At 38.2% G+C, this 24,146-nt stretch overlaps 1 protein-coding gene and 1 long non-coding RNA gene across 3 annotated transcripts; one reads left to right on the forward strand and one right to left on the reverse strand.

Moving 5' to 3' along the window:
* Positions 1–22: 22 nt before the first annotated feature.
* On the reverse strand, positions 23–1,875 carry LOC121335439. The gene is made up of 3 exons (XR_005952571.1): positions 1,279–1,875; positions 295–502; positions 23–95 (listed from the first exon to the last, which is right to left on the reverse strand). It is a non-coding gene; the product is annotated as an uncharacterized LOC121335439 (long non-coding RNA).
* Positions 1,876–2,032: 157 nt separating this feature from the next.
* Positions 2,033–20,470, forward strand: HAT1 (histone acetyltransferase 1). Of its 2 annotated transcripts, none has more exons than XM_041403588.1 (11): positions 2,033–2,147; positions 3,150–3,221; positions 3,536–3,611; positions 5,293–5,413; positions 10,803–10,982; positions 11,213–11,334; positions 11,835–11,939; positions 12,279–12,385; positions 14,856–15,007; positions 16,214–16,330; positions 20,075–20,470. In XM_041403588.1, the coding sequence occupies exons 1-11, from the start codon at positions 2,141–2,143 to the stop codon at positions 20,240–20,242; spliced, it is 1,227 nt and encodes a 408-aa protein (XP_041259522.1). In that variant the 5' UTR covers positions 2,033–2,140; the 3' UTR covers positions 20,243–20,470. The 2 variants fall into 2 exon arrangements, with proteins under 2 accessions (XP_041259522.1, XP_041259523.1); XM_041403589.1 differs by having other exon boundaries at positions 2,087–2,147; positions 5,298–5,413.
* Positions 20,471–24,146: the final 3,676 nt, after the last annotated feature.

A 24,146-nucleotide genomic window follows, 5' to 3' on the forward strand; every position in this document is an offset into this window, starting at 1 on the left:
GAGCGCCCTGCCCTGCCCCGCCCTGCCCTGCGTCTGCCCCGCCGGGGCAGCGGCGGCGCGGCTGTGGGACCTCGGCGGCGGCCTGCTGGAAGCACCTGCACAGTGCAAAACGGAGCCTCTTTAAATGCTGCTGAATCTCAGTGCCCTGCCCCGCCCCGCCGGGGCAGCGGCGGCGCGGCTGTGGGGCCTCTGCACCTGCACAGTGCAAAACGGAGCCTCTTTAAATGCTGCTGAATCTCATTTCTGGCGTAACAGATGCAGCCGTGCCCCTGAGGTCAGCAGAGGTGTGTGTACCTGTTAGTTTCAAGTGCCGAAACTGCTCATAGACTTAGGTTCTGGCAGCTTGGCTGCAAATCGGTTGTAGCTCCGTACTTGAAACATAGAACCAGAGGCCCAAAATCTGTCTGGAATTCAGAAAACTTCTGACAGGGTCTTATAATCCTTTATTAGCAGAGCACGTATATGGTTTATACTTCAAAATGAAAGGCATGCAGGCCAAAGCCTTAAGAAAGGGAAGGTTTATACTTTATTCCAGCAGTTCAATCACAGTGCTAATAAAACCCGACTTAAATAATACTGCGTATTTTGTCTTGCTGTGCTATTTCAAGGGCCCAACAAAGTGTCTTTTATTAGATGCCACTGGAAAAGACAAAAAGGGCAGATTCTGGTACTCCTCAAATAACACAGTGAGATATTAAAATACAATACTGTTACTGGTAGCTTATAATGGTATTCATGAAACAATGACTCACTTAAGTTTAAAACAACTTGTGTCTGGTGAACAACTTTTTTTAGTTATGCGTCATCAAAAACTTTCTGCATATAACTTGAGAGTTCATATACTACACATATGCCTATGTCCCAGGAACAGTTTTGCTAAAAATCAGCCTATTAGATAAGCATCAGACCACCTAAGCTACTTGCTGAACAAATCCATATATATACAGGAATAGGTAGCTGCAGTGCCATGGTTTGACCCTAGCCAGCAGCCAAGATGCACATGGTCACTCACTTCTTCCCCCACCCGCAGGACTGGTGAGAGAACTGGAAGGGTAAAAAGTAGAAAACCTGTGGGTTGAGATACAAACAGTTCAATAGGAAAAGCAAAAGCCACACATACAAGCAAAGCAAAAAAAGGTATTAATTCACTGCTTCCCATGGGTAGGAAGGTGTTCAACCATCTGCAGGAGAGCAGGGCTCCATTGCCTGTAGTAGTTACCTGGGAAGACAAACATGATCACCCCAAACATCCCCTCCGTTCTTCCTTCCTCTCCTCACCTTATATACTGAGCATGATGCCATCTGGTCAAAAATATCCCTTTGTCACTTGGGGACACCCGTCTCAGCTGTGTCTCTTCCCAACCTTTCATTCAGCCTCACTATCCTTACCAGCATAGCAGTACAAAAAGCAGCAAATGCCTTGGCTCAATGCAAGCCCTGCTCAGCAATATCAAAAACATCTCTGTGTTATCCATGCTGTGTTCGGCACAAATCACAGAATAAGCTGAGTTGGAAGGGGCCCTCAAAGATCGAACTTGCTACCCCCACACTGTGAATAATCATTCTACCCCAGGCCAAACCAGTACAGCAAGCAGCAACGTGCATCAGAAGCCAGGCCTTTGGAAGATAATGGCAGAAATCCCCGTGGTCCTTCCTGCAGCAAGCGGTTCAGCATGGAGTGTTTTATTTTTCATTAGTGACAAAGATCCGGTTGGTCGCTCGGCCACAGCGGAACCGCAGCAATGAGCAAAGAGGTCCGTGCGTGAAGAAGGAGCGGAGGCGGCCCGTCGGCAGGTGTTTGCCGAGCCAGGGGAGCGCTCCATGCGCCCCGCACTGGGGCCGGTCGAGGCCGGCGGCACCGGGGAGCGGCACCGGCGGAGCCGCCGCACGTGAGAGACGAGCACCACTGCGCACGCGCGCCGGCCGGCCTGCGTTCTGGACGGGCGGGGCGGGGCCGGCCACGCGAGCCATAACGAGGCTCGAGGCAGCGCTGGGCATGCGCGCGCCCTGCGCGCGCCGCACGGGGCAGCCATTGGCTCCCCGCCGCGTTTCGGCGGGCGGAAGCGGAAGCGCGTGTGCGCGCGCTCCCATTTCCGCCGGGCGGGCGCGCGGGTTGATTCGCTGCGCGCGGGGCTCGGCCATGGCGGGTGAGTCCCGGCCCGGGGCCCGGGAGCTGCCGCAGCCTCGCCGTGACGGGCAGGGGGGCCGGGGGTAGCGCCGTGACCGGGGCGCGGGGCAGCGGAGCGTGAGCTCAGGAGCGGCGGATGCGGGTGGGCGGGGGATCGGCTGTGAGGGAGGGGAGCCCGGCTGCCTCTGCCGCCCGGCTGCCGTGGTCCTGCTCCTGCGTGTCTTCGGGCTTATGGCTCCCACGGGCTGGTCGTGCCAAACCAGAGTCTGTGTCCCTGGCCACGAGTTTGCCGGCGGTGGGCAGCCAGTTAAAAATCCGAAAGTGTTTGCGTAAAGTTTGCTGCCTGAAGTAACATGTAGAAGAAGTTTCCTGTGGTACTTCTGAAATGAAGGGGGGCTATGTTTGTGAAGCATTTGGAATATACCGGAGGTGAAACGTGTCTTCTGGACTAGATTAGGCTTTGGAAATCAGATGAAATAGTTTGTTTGCATTTTTCTTCCACATCCGTTCTGGAAGAGTAGTGCTGGCTAAATAATTGCTAGTGGTATACGTGCCACTGTAGTTCATTAACAGCAGTTTATGAAAATGACTTAATGCAAACACTTGAAGTGTCCTGACACGTGTTACTTACAACATGTTATATTGAGTTCTTATTCAGTAAGAAGTTATATCTTGTTCAGTAACAAGTTATAAGTAACACATGTGAAATATATATTTAATTTGTAGTATCTTGGAATACTTAATGTTTTTATAGCAATGACTTTAATTCTCAGAAACTAAAAAGAGATGTATGTTTTCTAGTTCCAGAAGAGTGTGTGAGATAGATCTCTTTATCCTCTGTGTGGTATATTATAGCTTTGACACGTTGTGGTATATTATAGCTTTTCTAATCTTTCTTGTTCAGTGGTTTTGTGTTGTGTGTTTTTTCTTGGTTTATGACCCTTTTTCTAATATATTTTTTGAGTAACAATGGCAGAGAGATTGGACACCTCTTAACTCTTAAAAAACCTTTTCTTTTCAGGACTTACTGCTATGGAGAAGAAGCTGGCTGAATACAAGTGTAATACAAATGAGGCAATTCAGCTGAAGCTAGGTAATGCCACTTCTTAATATTGTGATTAAGCAAGTGATACTGAAGTATTCTAGTATCTTCCTGTGAAATATATACATTTGTGTCAATTTCTCAGTTCTAGTCTGATTACTGACTTGATACTCGTAGATCAAGTGACATGCACCTAAATTGTATGGGATGCCTTGATTTCATTTGTGTGCTACACTCACATGGTTTCTTAACTAGAGTTGTCTGACTCTAGTAGAGAGGTGCATGAACTTGGCAGGCCTTCTGTGGGTAAGCAAATGAAAGGTGGTGGGTGACTTGGTCATGCTCTATTCTTTTTATTTTCTCAGTTCGCTTTCCTGAGGATTTGGAGGATGAGAACACAACGTTTAATCCAGAGTACAGCCATCAAGTGTTTGGAGATGAGTAAGTCAAAGTTTCCAGATTAAACTAATAGGTCCCAAAGGGCAAAGTGGTTTCCAAATCATTAAAAATACCAAAAAAAATTGCTAATACTGAGTGCAAGATGTGAGAAGTGCTGGCCTGGTGCTGCTGCTACATTTGCTGATACAGGCCAGGATGCCCTGGCCTTCGTGGCCACCTGGGCACAGGCTGACTCGCTCATGTTCAGTCACTTGTCCACCACCAGCACCCCCAGCTCCTTTTCCAGCTGCTCTTCCCCAAGTCTGCCACTTTGAACCCAGGTCCAGCAGATGAGCTCTCCTGTCCAGCCTAGTGTTGACTGCAGCCTGACTTAGGGAGCATTCAGATCACTGATGGAGACATTAAATGGGACTGTCCCCAACACAGCCCTGGGGAGCACCACAGGGGAACAGCTGTCAGGTGCATTTAACTCCATTCCCCACCACTCCTTGGGCATGGCCATCCAGACAGTAGCACCTGCTCAGGCCATGAGCAGCCAGGTTCTCCAGAAGAAGGCTGCTATCAAAGCCTTTCCTAAAGTGTAGGTAGAAAAGTATTGTTTATTTTATTTTGAGTATGCTGAATTAATTAGTGCTGAAGTGTCATTTATTATTTTCAGTATTTTCATTCAACAATCTGGCCATAGATAAAAAAAATCCATCACCAAAAAACAAAACAAACCAAAAAAACCCAAACAAACCTAGGGAGAATCCACCTGCATGTTTCTGTGGACTTCTGTAAGTAGTTGTGTTTCTTAATTTCAGTTTCCTTTTGAAAGCATTCTAAGTACTCCAATTAGAATGAGCTACCTATATTAAATGTAATAAATTAGTTACACTAATAGATGTCTACTGTAGCTATCATTGACAATAATTATAATTTTAGTAATCAGGGAACTCTCTGATCTGTTAGTTTAGCTAACAAGGCTATTGTTCTTCTGGCACTTACATTTAAAGTTTTAAATTATGAATGTACTACCATAAAAGAAAAATCCCATTTAAAAAAAGTTTTAGCTATGCTTTAACAAAATAAAAAATAGCCTGTTTCTTTGTGAACATTACTATCTTCTGCAAGTTTTTTTCAGAAAAGAAATTCTCTGTTCTTCATAAGAGTACAGAGTTTGTGTTCAGGCAGCTCGTATCTGTAAAAAAGACTTTTGTATTCTATAGTTCTTTTTGCAAGTACTAATTTCTGATTAGACTGGATAACTAAACAGAATCTGTCAACTAAAAACTCCACAAATTGCTACACCTGGTTATCTGTGCTTTGTACATTATAGAGTGAAGTGCTTTACTCCAAAATATTATTCTACACTGCAAAGTAATTTTTAATAAATGTTATCAATCAATTAATGTAAGTAACTGTTAATCAGTTAAAGCTGTTGAAAAAACATAGACACAGTATGAGCTGTTTCAGGTGTTCTCTCCTGAGCTGTCAGAGCAAGGACACAGGCACTGCCTTACCGAGTTCAGAATATTTCCACTAGAGGAGCGAAGTAACAGAAGCAGTGTAAGGCATTATCTCTGTCCTATGGCACACGTCCACTTTGGTTGCCTTTTTCTATTAGGGAGCTTACCTGACCTTGCCAGGAAAGTTGATGTGAATGTCACGTGAAATGAAGCCGCTGTGATGTGAATGTTTTGTTTTGTATCGAGTTCCTGGCTGTTATTTTCTCCTTTCTCAGTGAAGTTGCTTTTGGCTACAAGGGACTCAAGATCCTCTTGTATTACATTGCTGGAAACCTGTCCACGCTCTTCCGCATTGAGTACACATCAAGAGTAAATGAGAAGTTTGACTGTGTAGAGGTGAGTGCAGCTTTGCTTCTGTCTTTAACATAACATTGAGAAGGTTTACTTCAGTTCTAGGTTTAGTAATTGCCCACCTAGATATGGTTTGAACTAAAAGGAAAAGACCAGAGCTTCCATTTGCTAAGCTAATAAGCTTTGAACTTCATTTCCCATTCCCTGACGACAGTGCAATTAGGATTGTGTCAAACAGAACAGTCAAGTGTGAGGTGCTGATGCCAAAGCCAGTTCCACAAAATAAACCTCAACTTGGCAAGTTTGTATTTTCATATTAACTGTGACCAGGAGGAGGACTAGTATTGGTGGGGTTAATGATGGAGAGAATCAGTGAGAAGGAAAAGGTGGTTTATGTGAGAACTTCATGAGATAGTATGCTTGACTGTGTCTCTCTAAACATGGAGAACAGGTAGGGCAGAAAAGAGATTATAAACTTCTGTAGGGGTATCTTGTATGCTTTATATCTTTCTTAAGGGAATGTGATAATACACTTACCTGCAGGGTTTTTGTTTGGTTGTTTCTTCTTTTTTGTGCAGGTTTACTGAGCTTATAAAACACTTGTAGAGTAGCTTTTTTATTTTTTCCTCTCCTATTGTCTGTATGTTCTCCAAACATGACTTCAGACTGCTTTTAAGTTACTACTTTCAAATTCGTTGGAGTTGATTTAAATAATTTCAAGGAAAGGCCTATTGTAAAAGGAGAAGTACATTGGAATTATTTCATTAAAATTATTTTAAAGATTTGCCCTTCCTTGTTTTGAAGACGTATTAGAATATACTCAGTTCAACAGGCTAAATTCCTGGACATGTCTGAAATACTTTGGAGGCTAGAGCAACATGTCTTAGGAGTAAAAGGTCATGTTATTCAATCTTCAGGATTTTTTGGAAATAAGGGAAAAAAGAAAAGGCTGTTGGCCGTATAGTAAACATACTAAAATCAAATTGAACAATCTTTCAGTGCTAGAATTTCAAAATAAAACAGGAATCTGCCCCATAGCACCTTGTTGCTTCATCTATTTTCTGTACAAATGGCAAACCTAGTTTACTTCTCTGGAGGTCTAAACAAGGTCTGTCTTGCCCTATGCACACTAATTTTTTGATTGATCAAAATTGTTTGTTTTTTCAAGGCCTGTTTCCTATACTGAATTATTCCTCCAATTCCTTTAAGGACTGAGATGGGAACAAAAAAGATCTTTTTGAGCAGCACTTGTGTTAGCTTTCCAGAGCATTTACATGCCTTGACTGAAGGGGAAGAATGTGGTTGCTTACCCTGTGCTTCCCTTAGCATTACTAGTACTGTACAGTCAAATAAGCTGCTTATATGCATATATATATATATATATATATATACACATATATATATGTAGGAAAAAATACATGTCTGTAGTCAATCTCCTGCACTTGTATTTGCTGTCGGTTTATCCACCCTAAGATAACGCATTTGCAGAGATTAAACCATAAGCTGTCATTACAGCAGAATGTTGATTTGAATGCATATTAACATTTATTTTCCTGAGTTAACTATTTGCTGCTCTCTCCTCCTTGATGATAATTATACTAAGTGCAGACTATCTCCCACACATGATGGATAATCCTGTGCTGTGAATAGATGATGTTTAAGAAAGGACAGCAGTTTCTGCCTTTACCATGACTGGTTATAAGCAAGTTGGTATCAATGCTCCACAAAGTTATTCACAGCTGAGGATTTTGTACCCAAATACCCATCCAAGCTCATTCAACAGCAGGTGTTTTTATTCTGTAATATTGAGTTTGGTTTCATTATTGCTAAAGCAGCTGCTGCTGTCTCTGCTAGGAACTAACAGAAATATTCATCCCAATACCACTATTTTTTTCTCCAAGATCTTTTTGAACATAAGAGATACAATCCTGAAATGTCAAAAGGCAGAACTCCAGTCATATTTATGCATCTTAACATGGTTTAGACCCATCTTTAAGGAAATTATATTATTGGGGAAGCCTCAGCAAATTATGATCATGTTTTGAACAGAAGCTGGCACTTCATTTAGTGAAAGTAGATGAAACTTATCCCTTGAATGACATTAATTCTTTCAAATAACTGAAGAGAAACTGCTTTCTTCTAGTGTAAATATTAATAGCAATGACCCCTGAATTGCTTGCTGCTTTGAGATTTGCAGCTGTTCCAGTATCTACCTTTTTTCTACATTTTATGATGGGATGGGGTAAAGTATTTCACTGAACTCTGTATCTTGCTTTGCGTCTAATGTGTGCATTTGCTTTGCAGAAAAGTTAATTAAAAAGTATTGTTTCAGTATTTGTTGCTTTTGTCATGTAATACTGCTGATCACTCCATTTCTCCCCTCTGAAGTATGTGCATACAATTTTTAGAGAAATTCAACTCTCAAATATGCTTCTATAGTTATTTTAAATTAAGTCACTTTGAAACAGCATCTACATAGTATGCAAATGTCATAGCTGCCTATTAGTACCAGAATAATCTCTAAATTAAAATTACTTAGAGTCAAATGTGATGTACAAAGAGACATTACCCACTTAAGCATTCCTGCTACAAATCAAGTGTAGTTACAAGCTTATACCAGATTTCCTGTCATCACCTTACATGATTCTCACTGTGAAGGTAATACATTACAGGCAGCACTTCCATGAACCATAAGCTTAACAACTCTTGGCTGGCTTAATTCAGGTTTTTGCATGCTTCATTGTAAGTTGCTTTGCCTATGTTAAACATTGCTGTAGTAGTCAACAGGATTGTTTTTCTCAGGAGAAATTTGTGTGCATCCAGTCCGTTCTGTAAGATATGAGTGTCTTGCTCTGATAAAAAAAAAAAAAATTAGCCTTTCACCAATATCAAAGAAATGCACAAGGGAAGGCAGTAAACACATTTTGGTAGCTCCTTGGATTATGGGCACCTCAGAGAGAGGTGTTTGAAAAGGATGTACTAAGTAATGAATGTTTCCATTTTAAAGTACAGTTTTCATTAAATAAATTATTTTTTATGTGGTTGATATATTGAGGTTCCAGTATTTCAGAAAATTGCATGGTTTAAACTTCTGCCACTGCTCAAACTGAGGATTCTGGGATTTGCTCTGTAAGAAGGAGAGATCCTGTTAACCCTAAAAGTATCTGAAGACACTGTTTTTTTGTGTCAGACCCCATTCCAAGGGGAGAGAATTTTTAGAATGCAGTAGTTGAAAATATGTTGTAGTCATGTAGAATCAAGAAGTATCATCTAGTGCTTGCTAGATGTATCATGCTAAGCCTCTGGCATATTTTAGTTCTTTTTGCTGTATTGAAAACAAGACTTATCTGGTGGCAGCCAGTGATGGATGTGCTACCTTATGCTTGTGCAGGTCACAGTTTGGCTTCCTTCTTACCTCTAATGAAGAAACTTAGAAGTGTGAGGGGAAGCAAAATTACTTAAACATTATGTGTATAGTACTTCCTACTGTATATTCACCCTTTGTAGATGTCGTCCACATGTCATCTGAATTATTGTACTGTTGCTTGGAAATACTGTTTTAATTCTGGATTATTTTTTGCATGCTTATTCAGCGCTATGAAATGCAAATTGCTACAGATTCTTAGTTGTCATTTCTTACAGCTCCGTCAGTAGTGCAGAAGTAAGAGCTGTGTAAACAATGCATTTGCACAATTTTTAAAAAGGCATTTCTAAATTGTGTTCCATATAAATATGTTTTTTAATGTAATTCATTGATTCGGAAGAAGTGGCTGGTTTTGTGTAATCCCCCTTAAATCGGCAAGTGCAAAGAAAACATATTTTAGCTAATATTGCTTTATGGAGAATAGTGAAGGCACCAACAAATTATCTTTGTTTTGAGAATGAAATGAGTGTAAAGACTGTACATGTTTTTACTGAGTTCTTACACCAGGTACTGTAGAGTTGTATTTTAACTGCTTAATAGCTCTCTCTCCAAATATAAATATAAATGTTGGTAGTACCAAACCATTAAGAATAAAACTTGTTTGTGCTGAACTAAGTCTATCTTTCTCTACACTCAAAATGTAACTGAATGATAAAGTGCTATTCATTTGCAGGTGCATTGCTTCTGCTTAAGGCCCATGGTTGAAAGGACAGGAATTAGTAGCATGTTGTATTAGCCTTTTGTAGTGTATTTTGTTCTAAGCATCTTAATTTCCCTGTTTTGAATGCTAAGTAGCAAGAGTCTTGGTTTTGAACTAATACCCATCATGCATGTAAACGGTGTGAAAGAGCTGCTTAGTAAGTTAACACAAAGTGTTCTTGTGTCCGCCCTTGGGGAAATAGATACAATACAAACATTACAGCTGAACTCACGGCAAACTCCATTAAGTAAAAACCTGGATTCATTGTCCAGGGGAAAGTTTGAATTGAATGTAAGCTCATTTTGTTGAATGTAATGTCAGGCTTTTAGGGGTTGTATTGAGGAGTATGGTTTTGTTAAGTTGAGACCAATTCATTAAGTTTTATTGCCTGGTGAGAAGCAGTAATACGTTATTGTGAAGCTTCATCAAATATTCATGGTTAAAAAGAAGTAGTAAATGTATTCAATCAAGTGGTCTTTTGGGGGTCTGAAAAGGATTATGAAGTCTGCTCAGCTGATAGTCTCTAACTCTGGTTATCTGAAAAGAGTAATCTGTGAATTAAATTTTGGTGTCAGAATATTTTGTCTTCCACAGTATGTTAGACTACAGGTCAGATTTGCTGACAGTATTCATAAGTTGTACTATTTTATGTCAAACTTTGTTTTCAAAACTTTCTTTTATTAGAATGCAGGATGTGGTTGTCTGAGTTTGTAGTGTTTTGCAGCTGATTCTATAGACAGGCATTTCAAGCAGGGGGCCGTAAGAATGCCAGAGTGTGCTAGCTGTCACTTTCCTATTTGGGAGCTACCGTTTTTGGTCTTTGTCCCTTTTTCTCTGCTTAGTTCTGCATCATCTAATACCTCTTGTAAGCTGCTTGTTTGGGAACCTGGGTTCTGCAAGACTGTGTAGCATAGCATAGTCTTGGTGAATTGCTGTCTTGAAAGTCTTGGCTTTTGAACATGCTGTGCTTACAGAGTAGCTACCAATGCTCTTAGTCAAGCTTGAACCAATATAACAATCTCTAAACATAAAAATGTTCATGAACTTAGGCTGTAACCAAGAGCTTTTTGATGCTTAAAAAGGCTGAATTGTGACATTTCTGATCTCATGAGTGCGGCTTCTTTACTTGCTGGAAGATCACTAATGAACAACAAGAATGCTTGCTTTTTCTTTTTTCTCTTTCCTTTTTGGTTTCTTAATTACTGGTAAATACGATGTGTCTCATACATTCATTTCTTAAATACAACAGTGACATCAATGCTGTCTTTTTCTAATTTTCCACTGATCCTTCCCCTTTCTGTAATCTCCAGGCAGATGATGTGGAAAGTAAAATTAGAGAAATCATTCCGCCTGGTTTTTGCACAAACACAGATGACTTTGTGTCTCTGCTGGAGAAGGAGGTCAACTTCAAGCCCTTTGGAATGCTGTTACACACATATTCTATTCATAATGAGGAAGCTGGTGAAGATATAACATATCAGATATACAAGGTATGGAAAATTAAGTTAAACTTCTGCTTTTGAGTAACCAAATTCCATTTTGTTTTGCAGAGGTGCACCTTCTGTCGTGAATCAACTGTAGTGTATAAATACTATAATTTTATCTGTTTGTTAATCATTAATATGCTTTTTTATATTAGAGAATTTAATTAGGTTTTGCATAGATTTTCCTCTTGCATCTGTGATAGGTTTCACCTGACTTCTCCTGGCTTTTTCCCTAGGCTGACATGACATGTCCAGGCTTTCGAGAATATCATGAAAGGCTTCAGACGTTCTTGATGTGGTTTATTGAAACTGCTAGCTTTATTGATGTAGATGATGAAAGATGGAACTACTTTCTAGTGTAAGTACAGTTCTAAAGCAACAGTGGACCTTATTACCTCCACAAAGCCTGCATTTTAATTGTGGCTGGCCAATTATTGGAGCAGTATAATGATATTTTTCCCAGGAAAGAAAAAACATTGTTTATGAGGCTTGAGTTTTCCTCCATTATGCTTTGGGAAAGCTTGAGAATAGAGCTGAATTAAATGCTGTTGTCCGTTAGAGCCCTGAATGTAGGCTTAAACAGTAAAATGAGCTTTGCCTGTGTTTTCTTTTACTTGCCACCTATTCATCTTCATAATAGGCAAGTGCACTGAAGTGCTGTAAAGAGGTCTGATTTATCCAAGTTGCTGCACACCAATTAAGTGAATTGTACATTCAGAACATAGCAGGTGTACCCATTGGGCCCTCACAGAGTAGCTTGCTGACACTGAAAATTCAGTTGGAGAATGGAAAAGAAAATGGACACTGCATGGGAGCGCAACTGTAATTGACCTGCTTGGCTTTCTGTTTTATCTGCAGATTTGAGAAGTATAATAAGGATGGAGCTACGCTCTTTGCGACCGTAGGCTACATGACAGTCTATAATTACTATGTGTACCCAGACAAAACCCGGCCACGTGTAAGGTAATTGGCGGTGTAACTCGTGCCTTGCCTTTTATTTCAGAAGAGGGAACTGCTGAAGTTCCCAATACTTGTTTATAATAGTGTTGATTTGTTTAAAAAAATCCCCATTATTAGCTGTCTATGCACTGATTTTTTTTCATTGTTCCCTTCTTGAAGCGGAGGGAATCTCAAACAAGTTTTGAATATTTAACAGTTTTAAGATTCTGTTAAAAATTACGTTTTAACATGAAGATTGCACATACCTTAGTCTAAAATGAAAGTATCGTTTTGTTTTTAAGACTTTGCATTATGTTTCCAAAACCTTGTGTTTTAACTGAAAATGCATTTCTTTGTCTGTAGCCAGATGCTGATCTTGCCGCCATTCCAAGGAGAAGGCCATGGTGCTCAGCTGCTTGAAACAGTTCATAGATACTATATGTCTTCTCCTACAGTACTTGATATAACAGGTTTGTATTAAATTTTTAATAAGGAACTTTGACAGGTTGTTAGCCCACAAGCTAACTTTTATGTTCATTTGTGTGAATTTAAAACCTTTTGAAGATTTAAGTTCGGCTCAGTTCAGGATTAATAGTACCCTGGTTTTCAGAAGTGTATATGGTGTAGCTTCTTAAATACTTAGAGAACAGCACACCAGGAAAATTCAATCCCTAGCATGAACGGATTACCAGCTAATTAACTATTTTATTGCGAGATACACAGCTGAGTTTGCCACGAGATCAAGCTTTGTCAAATTCTTTGTTCAACTTAACCCGTTAGCCAAAACTCAAACTTGACAGGAGACAAAACACACCTAACTAAAATAGCATATTTAATATTAGTGTGCAAGCTGAAATTTTACAGACAGTGAGAGTTTGTAGAGAACTTGTGCTCTAGGAGCACATATTGCTGGCTGATCCATAATATTGGATGTGTGTGCACAAATACCTAAAAACAGAAGATTGTGGAAATGGCAGATAAAGGGTCCATGTGCATAACAAAACAAACACTGAAAATTGCCACAGGCATGACATCAGTCGTGTGGTTTCAAGTCTGGTTAGTATAGGAAGAAATGCAGTTCAAATACTTGTTTACCATTCAGTTCTAGGTGTGGTCTCATCTTGGTTATAACCAACTCTCCGTTCTAATTAAAACCCAATAGAACACTTGCTTTCGTAATGCGTTGTTGCTGGATCATCGTAACAAAATAATCCACCTCATAATTTCAATCCAGTTCGTGGGAGCCTGAAAGAGTATAACTTAGTTCATGCAACAGGAACTCATGTGCCTCATGCATTTTTGCTTTTAATAGTACAAACTTTTATGTAGCTTTTATAATTGAGGATGAGCAACGTCTTAAACTGCATAAATCCTATAGCATGTTCATGGCTCAGTGCCTTAAGTGCAGGGTTGTAGCAAACAGTAAATGTGCACTAAAACATTGGTCCATTTTTTGTGGAATGAAGCAGGAGAAGGCTTGCAATATTCTATATGGCACTCAAATTATGAAAGTTAAGACTCTTAGAGAAGTATTTATTGTCCTTTTTAAGGGGGACATTGGACTTGGACTATCTTAATATGGCCAGGATATTTAGTTACATAAAATCTAAAATTGTGAAATAAAGCCTTTAACTTTTCTGTAAAGAGGAAATGAAGATCTGATTAACTTATTTGAAAAAGCTAATGATTTACTAATTAAAATTACTTCTTAGTTTCACATTTGCAGCAAATATTTTGTTCTGCTTATACCTTGTCATCCTGACACAAGCAAAATGTATGCTGCTAGTGCTTACTGGAGAGAAACTGCCTCATTCTTCTTTTAAATACTCTGAGTGCAAAAGAATGAATCCATTTATTTTAGTGCACTTCTCCAATCTCTTTTGCAGAATAAGTGCTATAAGGCTTGCCATACAAGATTGGGCCACTAATACACAATACATTTTAACCCAACCAGAAAAACAGTTGGTGGTGCCATAGCTGTGTGGTGCCATATACACCGCATGGCAAATGCTTCTATCCCAGTCCTTCTTGGTAGCTTTGTTTTGCTTTTGATCATCCTAAAACTGCTTAACTATTTACAGTGTACCTCAAAACTATAGGAAAACACAGCTGGGATGTAAGCTGGTTAGCAATAAACTCCACAATGCTAGCTTCCAGAAAAATGAGTGTTGAAGGGGAAGCATGACCCTGCTACTTGTTTGTAGTGAGCTTGTCTAAAGCAAGAAAAAAAGAAACACATTCACAATGTTGTACCTATTTTCCTTCTGCATTAAATAATTGCATATGTGCTCATGTTGATCTTAACTGTGGCTACTTCTCCATTTTAGTGGTTTTTTTCTATAGCAACAGTTTTGATAGCAAAGCTCTCTTTTTAAGGAAAATGGAAGTAACTTGAAATCGTAATCAGCTTTTGCCTAGGTCCTTTCAGCCTTTTAATTTTGGGTAATCTTGTCCTTCTGCTTCTTGTACCTTTTCCTGCCTTCCCTGCTAACAACAAGTAACTCCTGCTCAGTACATATCTTCAACTAATTTACTTGTATACAGTAGGAGATTTTCACTTATCTTTCCCACATTTTCCCTCTTGTTTGTCTTTTAGTAGTTGTATCACTGTTAAATATAGAATCGATGAAAGATACAAGAAAAAAGGTTTATAGGCTAGTCTTTTCCCAAGGAGTTAAATGTGTTTAAACAAGTCCATTTCACAATACATACATACAATATGTACAGCACTGCATACACAAAATATTAGAAATTTCTCTTAATGTGACTTGATGTCTACTGTCAAACATCGAAACCTTTGACAACAGGGCTTACAATTAAGCACAGTTGTTTATATACTGATGAATACTGCATCTGCTTTTGTTTTCCATAGTTCTTTGTAATTACATACCAGAGATGAGAAAACAAATAACGCTGATAAGCTTTTTTTATTATTTCTAGCTGAAGATCCATCTGAGAACTATGTGAAGCTTAGAGACTTTGTTCTTGTAAAGCTCTGTCAAGATTTGCTTTGCTTTTCCCCAGTAAAGTTAATGCAAGGTTTCAGTCAAGAAATGGTGACGGAAGCTCAACAAAAACTGAAAATAAATAAGGTACTAAATCAGTACAGATGTAATTGGACATACTCTTATCAAACTAGTACAACACAATTTAAACTTAGAGAAAGTCATGGAATTTACACTCTCACTTATTTTGACAGTTGTTAAGGATGTATCAGGAGATACATGGCTCATGGTTTTAGATAAATGCCTTTTTTACCTACAAATTCTATTGTAATAGAATTTGACGTGGTTTTGATCTCTTTTAAGAGTATGCAAGTAAGTGTTGCTTTGGGAATGCAGAATGCTAAAGTGGCAAACAACTTACTAATGCAGCTCTAAACACTTGGAGAATGAAAGAGTTAAATTGCCAACAAATTTAATTGTTCAATCTTGAATTATTAAATTAATTTTTGAGTATGGTAGTGAAATAGCAGAGTTGCTTAATTAAAAATATATTTGAGTGTGGTATACTGAAGACTTTAAACCTTGAGGGATGGGCAGTGCGAACCATATTCAAATGTGTTAATGAAAATGGTGTAGCTTATATAAGGAAACTACATACAGCCTTCTGTATCTTAAATCTGAAAGAATAAATAAATTTCATTTGGTTTTTTAACAGTATATAAACATGCAGTGGTGTAGCAAACAAACCACTTTATTTTTGTTGTGTTGTTCAGAAAAAAAAATACTTGGTCTTAAATGCAAATTAAGACTAATATAGTAGCAGCATAATTTTCTCCCCCGATGTACTTTCTGATCTGATACCAAAAGCACTTCAGTTTTTCCATTTACTAATTAATTTCCTTCCCCAGTAAAGTTTAAATGTTGTTGTTTCACTTTCATATTTATAACTTTCAGGGAGCCATGTGAAGGGCACTAGATATATGTGGATTGTTAAAATTAGCAAAGTGGATACTGCTTGGTATTGCTTCACATCACTCTAGTTCCAGTCCTTGTGTTTAGAAGCGTTTTTGGACTCTGGCTTCTGGGCTTTCTGCTGTTCACTTACAGCAAGTCCTTGAAGCACCTCTACAGCTGGTGCAACACTTGAGAGATCAGACACTGGGTGCATGGAAGAAAATGTTTTTTAAGAAAAAAGAAAAATGTATATTCACTGAACTCAGGACAGATTTATCCTTGCCCCACTTTCTGATTAGATGAAGAATTACTCTAATAATTCAGTATTTTTGCACTTGCAGTTCTGTTGAGTGACCTCTTTATTCAGATGTGGTTTTTATTCTCCTTTCTGTTCATTAGCAACACACAAGACGAGTTTATGAAATTCTCCGATTGCGTGCAACAAATATGGGTGATGCAGAACAGTCCAGAAGCTATCGGCTGGATGTTAAAAGAAGACTGATTGGGCCCTATAAGGTGTATATGACTTAAGTATCATTTATATTTATTTCAAGGCTAATTATACTTGATTTTACTTTAATTTCCATAAATGTAGTTGATGCCAATTATGTTGCCAATCAACTACTATTAGTTATGCAGTGTTCAGCTGACGTATATACAGATGCAGAGGGCATTTGTATGTAGCAGCACTGAAGATCCTGTGTTTGGCTCCTGTCTGTTTGCTGCCCAGTTCCAGCAGGAGGTTACTATTAAGCTTATGCTATCTGCTACAAGTGGCATTATGCCCAGGTAGGTTTAAGAGGGAAAATAGTCAATTTCTCGAAGAGGTTAAAAACTTACCTTAAATAGACAAGCAGAAATTTGAAGAGAGGTAAAGTTTACACTGCAGACTAGGTATAGTTTAGACTCCTGTTCTAATTGTTTGCTAGGTCTTAAGAAAACAGCTTGCTAGAAGTAATTAAATCATATCAACATAGGACTAACTCCATGCAGATGGAATATAAAATAATACCAGCAGTAAAATTCAAGCAAGTACCTAGTAATTTTCTTAGTTCCTATTATTTATGCATCCTGGATTTTCAGTGTGGTCGGTCTGTGTTGCATAAACATATCCTTTGAGATACAGATTTAAAAAATTAGATCTTAGTTGTGAATGGCATCAGTCTTTGTATCAAGAGTCAAAAAGGCCACAAATAAATCTAGGTATATTGCTGTAACTAGAATGTTAGCTACTGTTGTCAGTTAAGTACTTGCCAAGCAAACCAAAATCCTGCATATAAAGGTACACAGAGCACGAGGAGTACCTTAATTAGCTTGAAAACCTTCCTAAAGCAGCAATTTACCCTGTTATACCAAATAGGAAAACTTTGCTTGTAGTTACATTGGGATTACAGGGGCTGTTAGTAGAAATGAGAGGCCAGCACTGAGTTATTAAACATTTATCTGATCTGGTGATAACTTCATGTCATGCTGAATGCCAGAACCTTAATCAAAACACATTCTCTTTCATGTGCATCTTGTCTCATTCACTCGGTGCCAACTACAAATAAGGTGATTTTTCAGCAAATGTTTTTCATTACTGTTACATGGTTTCAGTTCACTCATCACTGAGGTCCTGTAGACAAAATCCAAAATTTCATAAGCAGCTTCAATTGTAGTGCTTCTAGCAGGTGTTTCCACTTCAGTCTTTGCACACAATAAGTGCATGGATAATGAATGGATTTTGTATCGCTAAATATGCAATATTGCTACTTTAGAACATTGCATTTTTAGTTTTTGATTATTTCAGTGTGAATTCAAAAGAGCCCTTAAAGCAACCAACTCCTTTTTCCCCTGATTTTAAATTTCATGTTCTGATATAGTCATCTTGTTCATGGTAGTTTTACCTAGTAAGTAGCTTACTCATACACTCATTTTAAACAATTTCCAATAATTTTTAGCCCCACTGCCATTTTCAAAAAGTTTTCAGAAATATAATGAAACTAACTTTTAATATAGAGAGGGCAATTTTGACAGGGGAACCAAACTTTATAAACATATAATCAGGAATATTACTGCATATTCTAATACTGGTGTCATTTTATTATATAAACTATTTGATAACTTCATTTGAACAGTGCTGTACAGATGTAGCATAATTCTAAGTTGATACTACTTTCTTTTAATAAAAATGGTATTCCATCTTACAATTATTTCCTGGCTAACAGTAGCAGTGAAAAAAACCATATCCAGAAACCTCCGGGGAAAAATATGTAATACATCTATTCCCCTTGAAGTCATTACGTCAGCAAGGAGGTGGTTGCTAAAGACACTGAGATCTCTATGCATGTGGCATGTCTAGCTTGGGATGACTGGTGCAGCAGGGTGTGTTGCTCTCTGTATACATAGAACTAATACAGGAAAGAAAAAATTTGGTATCTTAGTTAACAGGGCATCACTCCAAGGTAGTTTAAAGGGCGAGCAGCTTGTGAAATTCTAGTTTCACTGTGGCTTCTCCATTTCTGACAAACTGCATTTTATTAGTAGATTGTGCTGGTAGACATAGCTCCTTGGTCATGTCTTTGTTCTTCGTGTCATCCCTCTTGGAAGTAAATATCACTGCTGCACTGCTTTTTGTAATACTTTGTTTACTACTTGGATATGCTTTTCTGCCCAGCCCAACAACTTGCTCCCAAAGAATCCTCTTGAAGCTGCTCAGGTAAAATGTTGCTGATGGCAGTTCTCAAAATCTTGTGTACCTGGATATGCTTGTAGTATATTTGGAGGGGGGAAATGGATATTGCAACAACTGGTTATCTGAAACATGCGAAGAGTTTGCTCTTTAGCAGGAATCTGGAACTTAAAGGTGGCCTAGTGGTACAGTATCAAATGTACTGGGCATTTAAAAGCTGGCACCCTTTTTTCAGAGCTAATGTATATAATCTAAACAGACACTCCTGTTAATTAGGCAGACTTATAATTCTAGAATAAAGTTTTGGTTGTTCTACTGACAGAAGCTTGGCCAGAAGGTACTCATCTCTATTTTCCTTTGGGCAGCTCATCATATGTTTTGAGTACCTTACTAATTTTGACTACACAGAGCTAATGTGAATCTAAAATTTAAACATCTGTGCTGCTTTTCACATCCTGTCAGCAAGGAAAGGTTTCTTGATTATTGGCCAGAAATGTACTTGAACACCTCATCAGGACTTAAGTACAGAACTCTTTTTCTGAACTGAACTTTGCCTATCTGTGCAATCTTTGGGATACTGTAAAAGTTTTTCTGGTTGTACTCATTTACAGTTCACTGTAGTCTCCACTCCTCCCTCCTGACTCTCAGCATCAATCACAGAATGAAAACAAATACTCCTTTGAGAGATAAGTGTAAAATTAGACCACAAAGGAGCTTTGATTTTGAGACTTTTAGAAATAGAATAATTTGGTGAAATTTTGTTGTTTTATTACATTGATTCCATAGGTATTGCAAAGATTTATTGGGAAGATACCAGGCATACATAATACTTTTTTTTAAATGAAGTGTTGAATGATATTCTGCTTTTACAAAGCTAGAGAAGACTGAAGAATGAAAAGTACCTGAAGAACTGAATAGTTCAGAAATAGGTATCACCTATATAAAAGTATATCTGGGTAAAGAAAATAGAAAGGTATTTTGAGGTGTTTTTAAGAAACAGGTAAAAAATCACATGTGACAGAGCAAGGACAACTTATCTTCCTGCTCAAATATGTTTATGCTTATAAATAATCTTACTGCTTTTCAGTGCTGTTGCTGTAGTCCCTGTTAACTTGAATCATTTGTAAGAGTTTGTGAAATTTCTTCTGTGTACTGGAGGCTTAAAATTAATTTTTGATAGTCATATAGTCAGTTATAGGGAAATTCTGGCTGAATAATCATGTAATGGGACACCAGTGTAATTAATGTTAATGTAGGACTAAATATCCTGGTCACATTTCTACAGTCAAGTTTTTTGTGCCATACATCTTCAGTAGTAGTTGTACTGTTACACCTAATCTGTTTGGTTAAGGAACAAAATCTGAAACCATTCCTCCCTCCACTAGTTTATTGGCAATACAGAAACTATTAGCCTTTAACATAACAAATGTAGTACTAATCAAACATGGTTACTGCTTCTCTTGGGATTAGTGACATCTTAAAGAACTAGATACTGAAATGGAATGAATTTTAATGAAACACTGTAATGAAATACCATGTTCTTGATAATTACTGGCTGTGTTCAAACTACTGTTTGTTTGATTGCTTAGAAAAAACAGAGAGAACTTGCCAAGATGAGAAGGTGTCTAAGACCAGAGGAGATGACTAATCAGTTGAACCAAATAGACCTAAACTTGCAACGTGAACAGTTAGAAGAGAGCTTCCAACAACTTGTTTCAGATTACCGAAGAGTCCTAGAACGACTTGCACAAGCATGAAGATCCTACTTGTACAGGAAACTTGCAGATATCTATACAGTGTTGTAAAACACATCCTTAATTGCCACTTAACTGCAAAAAAATCTCATGTGACGTTTTAATCACATTAAAGGTGACTTGTGTTCCTGTGCATTTTGAATATTTTCTATTTTTGTGTTGTAGATTTAAAAATGTTATAATTTAGATTTTGGGGCACTTCTTGATGAAATAAAAAAATGTAGATTCTCAGATACAGTGTTACTTCAGTTGTATGAATTTTCTTCTACCCTTTTGTTTTGATCGAGACTTAACTTGCTATTCAATTATCTATTAATATATAAATCTAAGCAATCTCAAATTTCTCCTAACTTGATTCTCCACAGGCTGTTCTCTGTGGATCATATTGTACAGTGTAAGGCCTGTGCAGGTTTAGTGTCATGAACAGGTGACAGGGTCGGTTCTGTGTTCTCTTGGGTGTTTCCTGTGTACAGGCTCTTTACCCTTTGCTAAAAGTGGATCCTGCTGCTGAAAGCAAACAGACCCATTCTGTTTAAGCTTCTGAAGTGCCTCAAGCACATTCTTCAAACCCCCAAGTTTACAGGTTTTTGATTTTTCAGGAAGAAACCTCACAGCTGGGGAACCAGCCAAGACTTTGTGAGGACTCCAAAAACACTTGTACTAGTGAAAGAAACATAAATCTGTAGGAAGCAACTGCCTTTATATAGTTCCTTGATTCTGTTCTGCTATCCATTACTTCTCAGACCTGAGTTTAGTTCATAAATGTCTTGTCTGTCCTCCCTCAAAGAATTAATTTTTTTTACCTTTTCTGGTAGTTCAGGCTTTAGAGGATTTAATCTGAATAAGGATCATAGAAATTTATTAACCATGTTTGATGGTCCTAGTGGGATTCAGGTCTAGCTTTCAAAACTGGAGCTTGTAGGTTGACAGTTCTCCACTATCTGATGTGATGTGGAGGAAGTGAAATAATTTTTAAATGTTTCGAGTCTGTGGGATTTTTTTTTTAAATTTTCTATTAAATTATTTTTAGAAATTTTAATTCCAGATTAGGGTATTTTGGCTGTATGATACATATTTCATCTACTGTAGTATCCAAATCTATTAATCAGTAGTACCAATTGTTAAAAGAACTTTCCTGGTAGTAACAGTAAGGCTGAGGTTAAGTTGGGGAACTTGTGGGGAACATGGGGTTTAGTTTTTTTCTGTGGATGGTTTTGGTTTTTTATTGAACATGTTCAGATCTTGGTGATAAGTCAGAAGTGGGAAAGCTGAACTGAAGAACTGTGCTTAAATTTGGGTCCTGTGTAGAGGTGTGGGATACTTCTGGTGCTTCTGGGTCAGCCTGCACTAACACTCCCTGAGCTTAAGCCACTGAAGAAACTGTAGGACTGACAAGAAGAAACACTGCTTAATGGGCTGTTTGCCCACTTAGAAATTACTGAGCCAAAAAGCACAAAATTGCTTTCCTTAATCACAATTTCCTTTTGCCATTCATAAATAGTGAAACTTCTCTCACACAGTGACAAGGGCAGATCCATTTTTTCATAACATATTTTTTGTTTTGTTTTTATGTTGACACAGTTGAAAGAGTTTGAATTAGTGTTTCCAATTCCTTCAGTGGTTTCTCATTCCAGTATGGTCTTGGAAGCATTCTAAGATGTTGGGATGTGCCTGTGAACTGCAAAACTTCTTGGCATGAAAAATAGGAATAAACTGCTTCCTAGAGACCTAGAAACTGAATCCTTCCATCCTGCAGCAGATTATAGCTTCTGCAGCTCTGCTGCTAGGAAGGACCTTGTCAGTACACCCTAATCCATTACAGTAAATTAAGCCAATTATCTGAAGTAATCTTCATCAGCAAATTAAACTAGCCCCGCTGACTTTGCCTGAAGTGGTCTTAACTGTCTGGACTATCCATTCCCTTGGCAAAGGAAAGGAGGCAATAATCTTGTTGGCCAGCTAGAAAGTTACAACAGCTCTTCTGACGCTGCTGGGGGGCACGTGCCAGTTTCCTTCAGTAGCCTTGTGGGGTGCATCTGTTTGAGCTAGCATTTCAGAGACTATGCATTTGTGGTATAATTGCCTCAATACCCACATTTCAGGATGCTGCTGGACAAAGTCCTAGCTTGCCAGTCTGGATATTTTGTTCATGATTTTCAACAGGATAACTTCACCTACAAGTGAACTGCAGGATGTTTGTCTCAGAAGTACACGCAGCAGCTCCAGCTGTTCAGTGAGTCATACTGTGAAATTAAAAAGGGTAATACTATTTATAAAAGTTGAGCAAGTTTTGTGTAATGTTTGTATTTTTGTATTAACATAACTAAGAACAAGGACCTCCTACTATATTTAAACAAATACTTTGTGGTGTAGAACACAACTAGTGTTGTTTGACTTCTGTGTGCTGAGAAGACCAGTGTGCTACTAACAGCTGTCTGTATGGAATTGCAAGTACTGGAGGGGTTTAATTGTGTGGATTTGTGAGCTGACAAATTAACACTGAGGCTTAGTAGCAGCTCTTTCACTCTAGGTTGGGGACATGAGAATTGGATAGCTGAAGTAGAATGCTATTGGAGCCCTCTCCTATTCTGGGCACAATACGAAGCTAAAGTAATCCTGGATTAAAAATATTGTTCAAATGCTTAATCTGTTATTCTAGGTTTCTAAAGTACTAGTGTTCTTTTCAGTTATTACTAGCTAACAGAAATTTTAAGCAAACACTAATAATAGTCTTATTAATAATAGGTTTATATGACTTTTTTTTTCTGCATTTTGATAAAATCCAGATTCTTTAGTCGCTTCTCTCAAATTTCAGGTGAAACTTTGCACAACATACTGGTAAAGCACTTTAGAGATTTTTTTACATTTGAATATTCAGAATGTTCATAAGATCTCTGAGTGTAGTTATGAAGTTTTTCTTTGTAGATGTTTCTGGCATCAGGATGCTGGTATGCCCATCCATCACTTACAAATGCAGCCATGGCAACAGTTAAACTACTTCAAAAAATTCAGTAAAATAGTGAATTTAGTTCAATTGACAGACACAAATTTTCTTCCAATGTAAAGGTATTGTCAACAGTTCTAATACAAGATTTTGTCCTAAGAGGTAAATAAAGCTCTGAGAAGTGTTTTATGTTCAGAAACCTGGGTCAAACTGTTGCCTTTTAGGTATTTTGAAACATAAAAGTTACCTACTGCAGATAGTAGGAAACAACTTGTTCAACAACTAATAATCTCGAGAAATACAACAGAATACCTATAACTTCAAAACTGAGAAAGCATACTACCAGGATCTGCAGGATTTGAAGGACACTAACTGCTGTAGTTGGAGGAATAAAGGTCTGTGTGTTGCTGAAGGAGTGTCTTGGGCAGCAAGTGTCTTTGCCTCCTATGAACCAGCACACAAAGCTGCTATGTGGCAGTTTAGGCAATTCAAGACTGACCTATTGTCTCTCTCCGCAATAGCAGCAGGAGGGTAAGCAGCCCATAATGTCTGTATGCAGGATTTCTGTGCTTATATAGATTTTTTTCAATTCCTTTTTTTGTCTCTCACTGAGACTTTGTTGTTCTTTATGCTTCTCCTTTATCATATTTTATGGCTGTCAGACACTAGAAAGCTTGAAAATCTTATATTGCATATTTTACCATTTTACCTTTCCTCACAGTGTCAGTTCTGATCTGCTTTCTTCAGTATCAAACTGTTGGAACTAGAAATACCTGTTACATTGGTAAGCCTATCATATAAAATCTTGGAGTTTCAGTTTTCAAATTTAAAATTATTCTATAATGCTACTGCTTTGTGAAACATTACTTGCTAGGATAATTTAAAGTTGAAAAAAAAAACATAATAAATATTAACATCTGTATCTCATAAGCAAGTATGTGTTGCAGATATTGTAATGCTACT

This window comes from Onychostruthus taczanowskii, unplaced genomic scaffold, assembly GCF_017590055.1.
Source record: "Onychostruthus taczanowskii isolate IOZ18803 unplaced genomic scaffold, ASM1759005v1 scaffold20, whole genome shotgun sequence".
Classification (NCBI taxonomy): domain Eukaryota; kingdom Metazoa; phylum Chordata; class Aves; order Passeriformes; family Passeridae; genus Onychostruthus; species Onychostruthus taczanowskii.

Coding starts and splice junctions, on each gene's coding strand:
- HAT1 (XM_041403588.1), top strand. Junction 3,222..3,535: donor GGCAATTCAGCTGAAGCTAG/GTAATGCCACTT, acceptor TTATTTTCTCAG/TTCGCTTTCCTGAGGATTTG. Junction 5,414..10,802: donor AGAAGTTTGACTGTGTAGAG/GTGAGTGCAGCT, acceptor TGTAATCTCCAG/GCAGATGATGTGGAAAGTAA.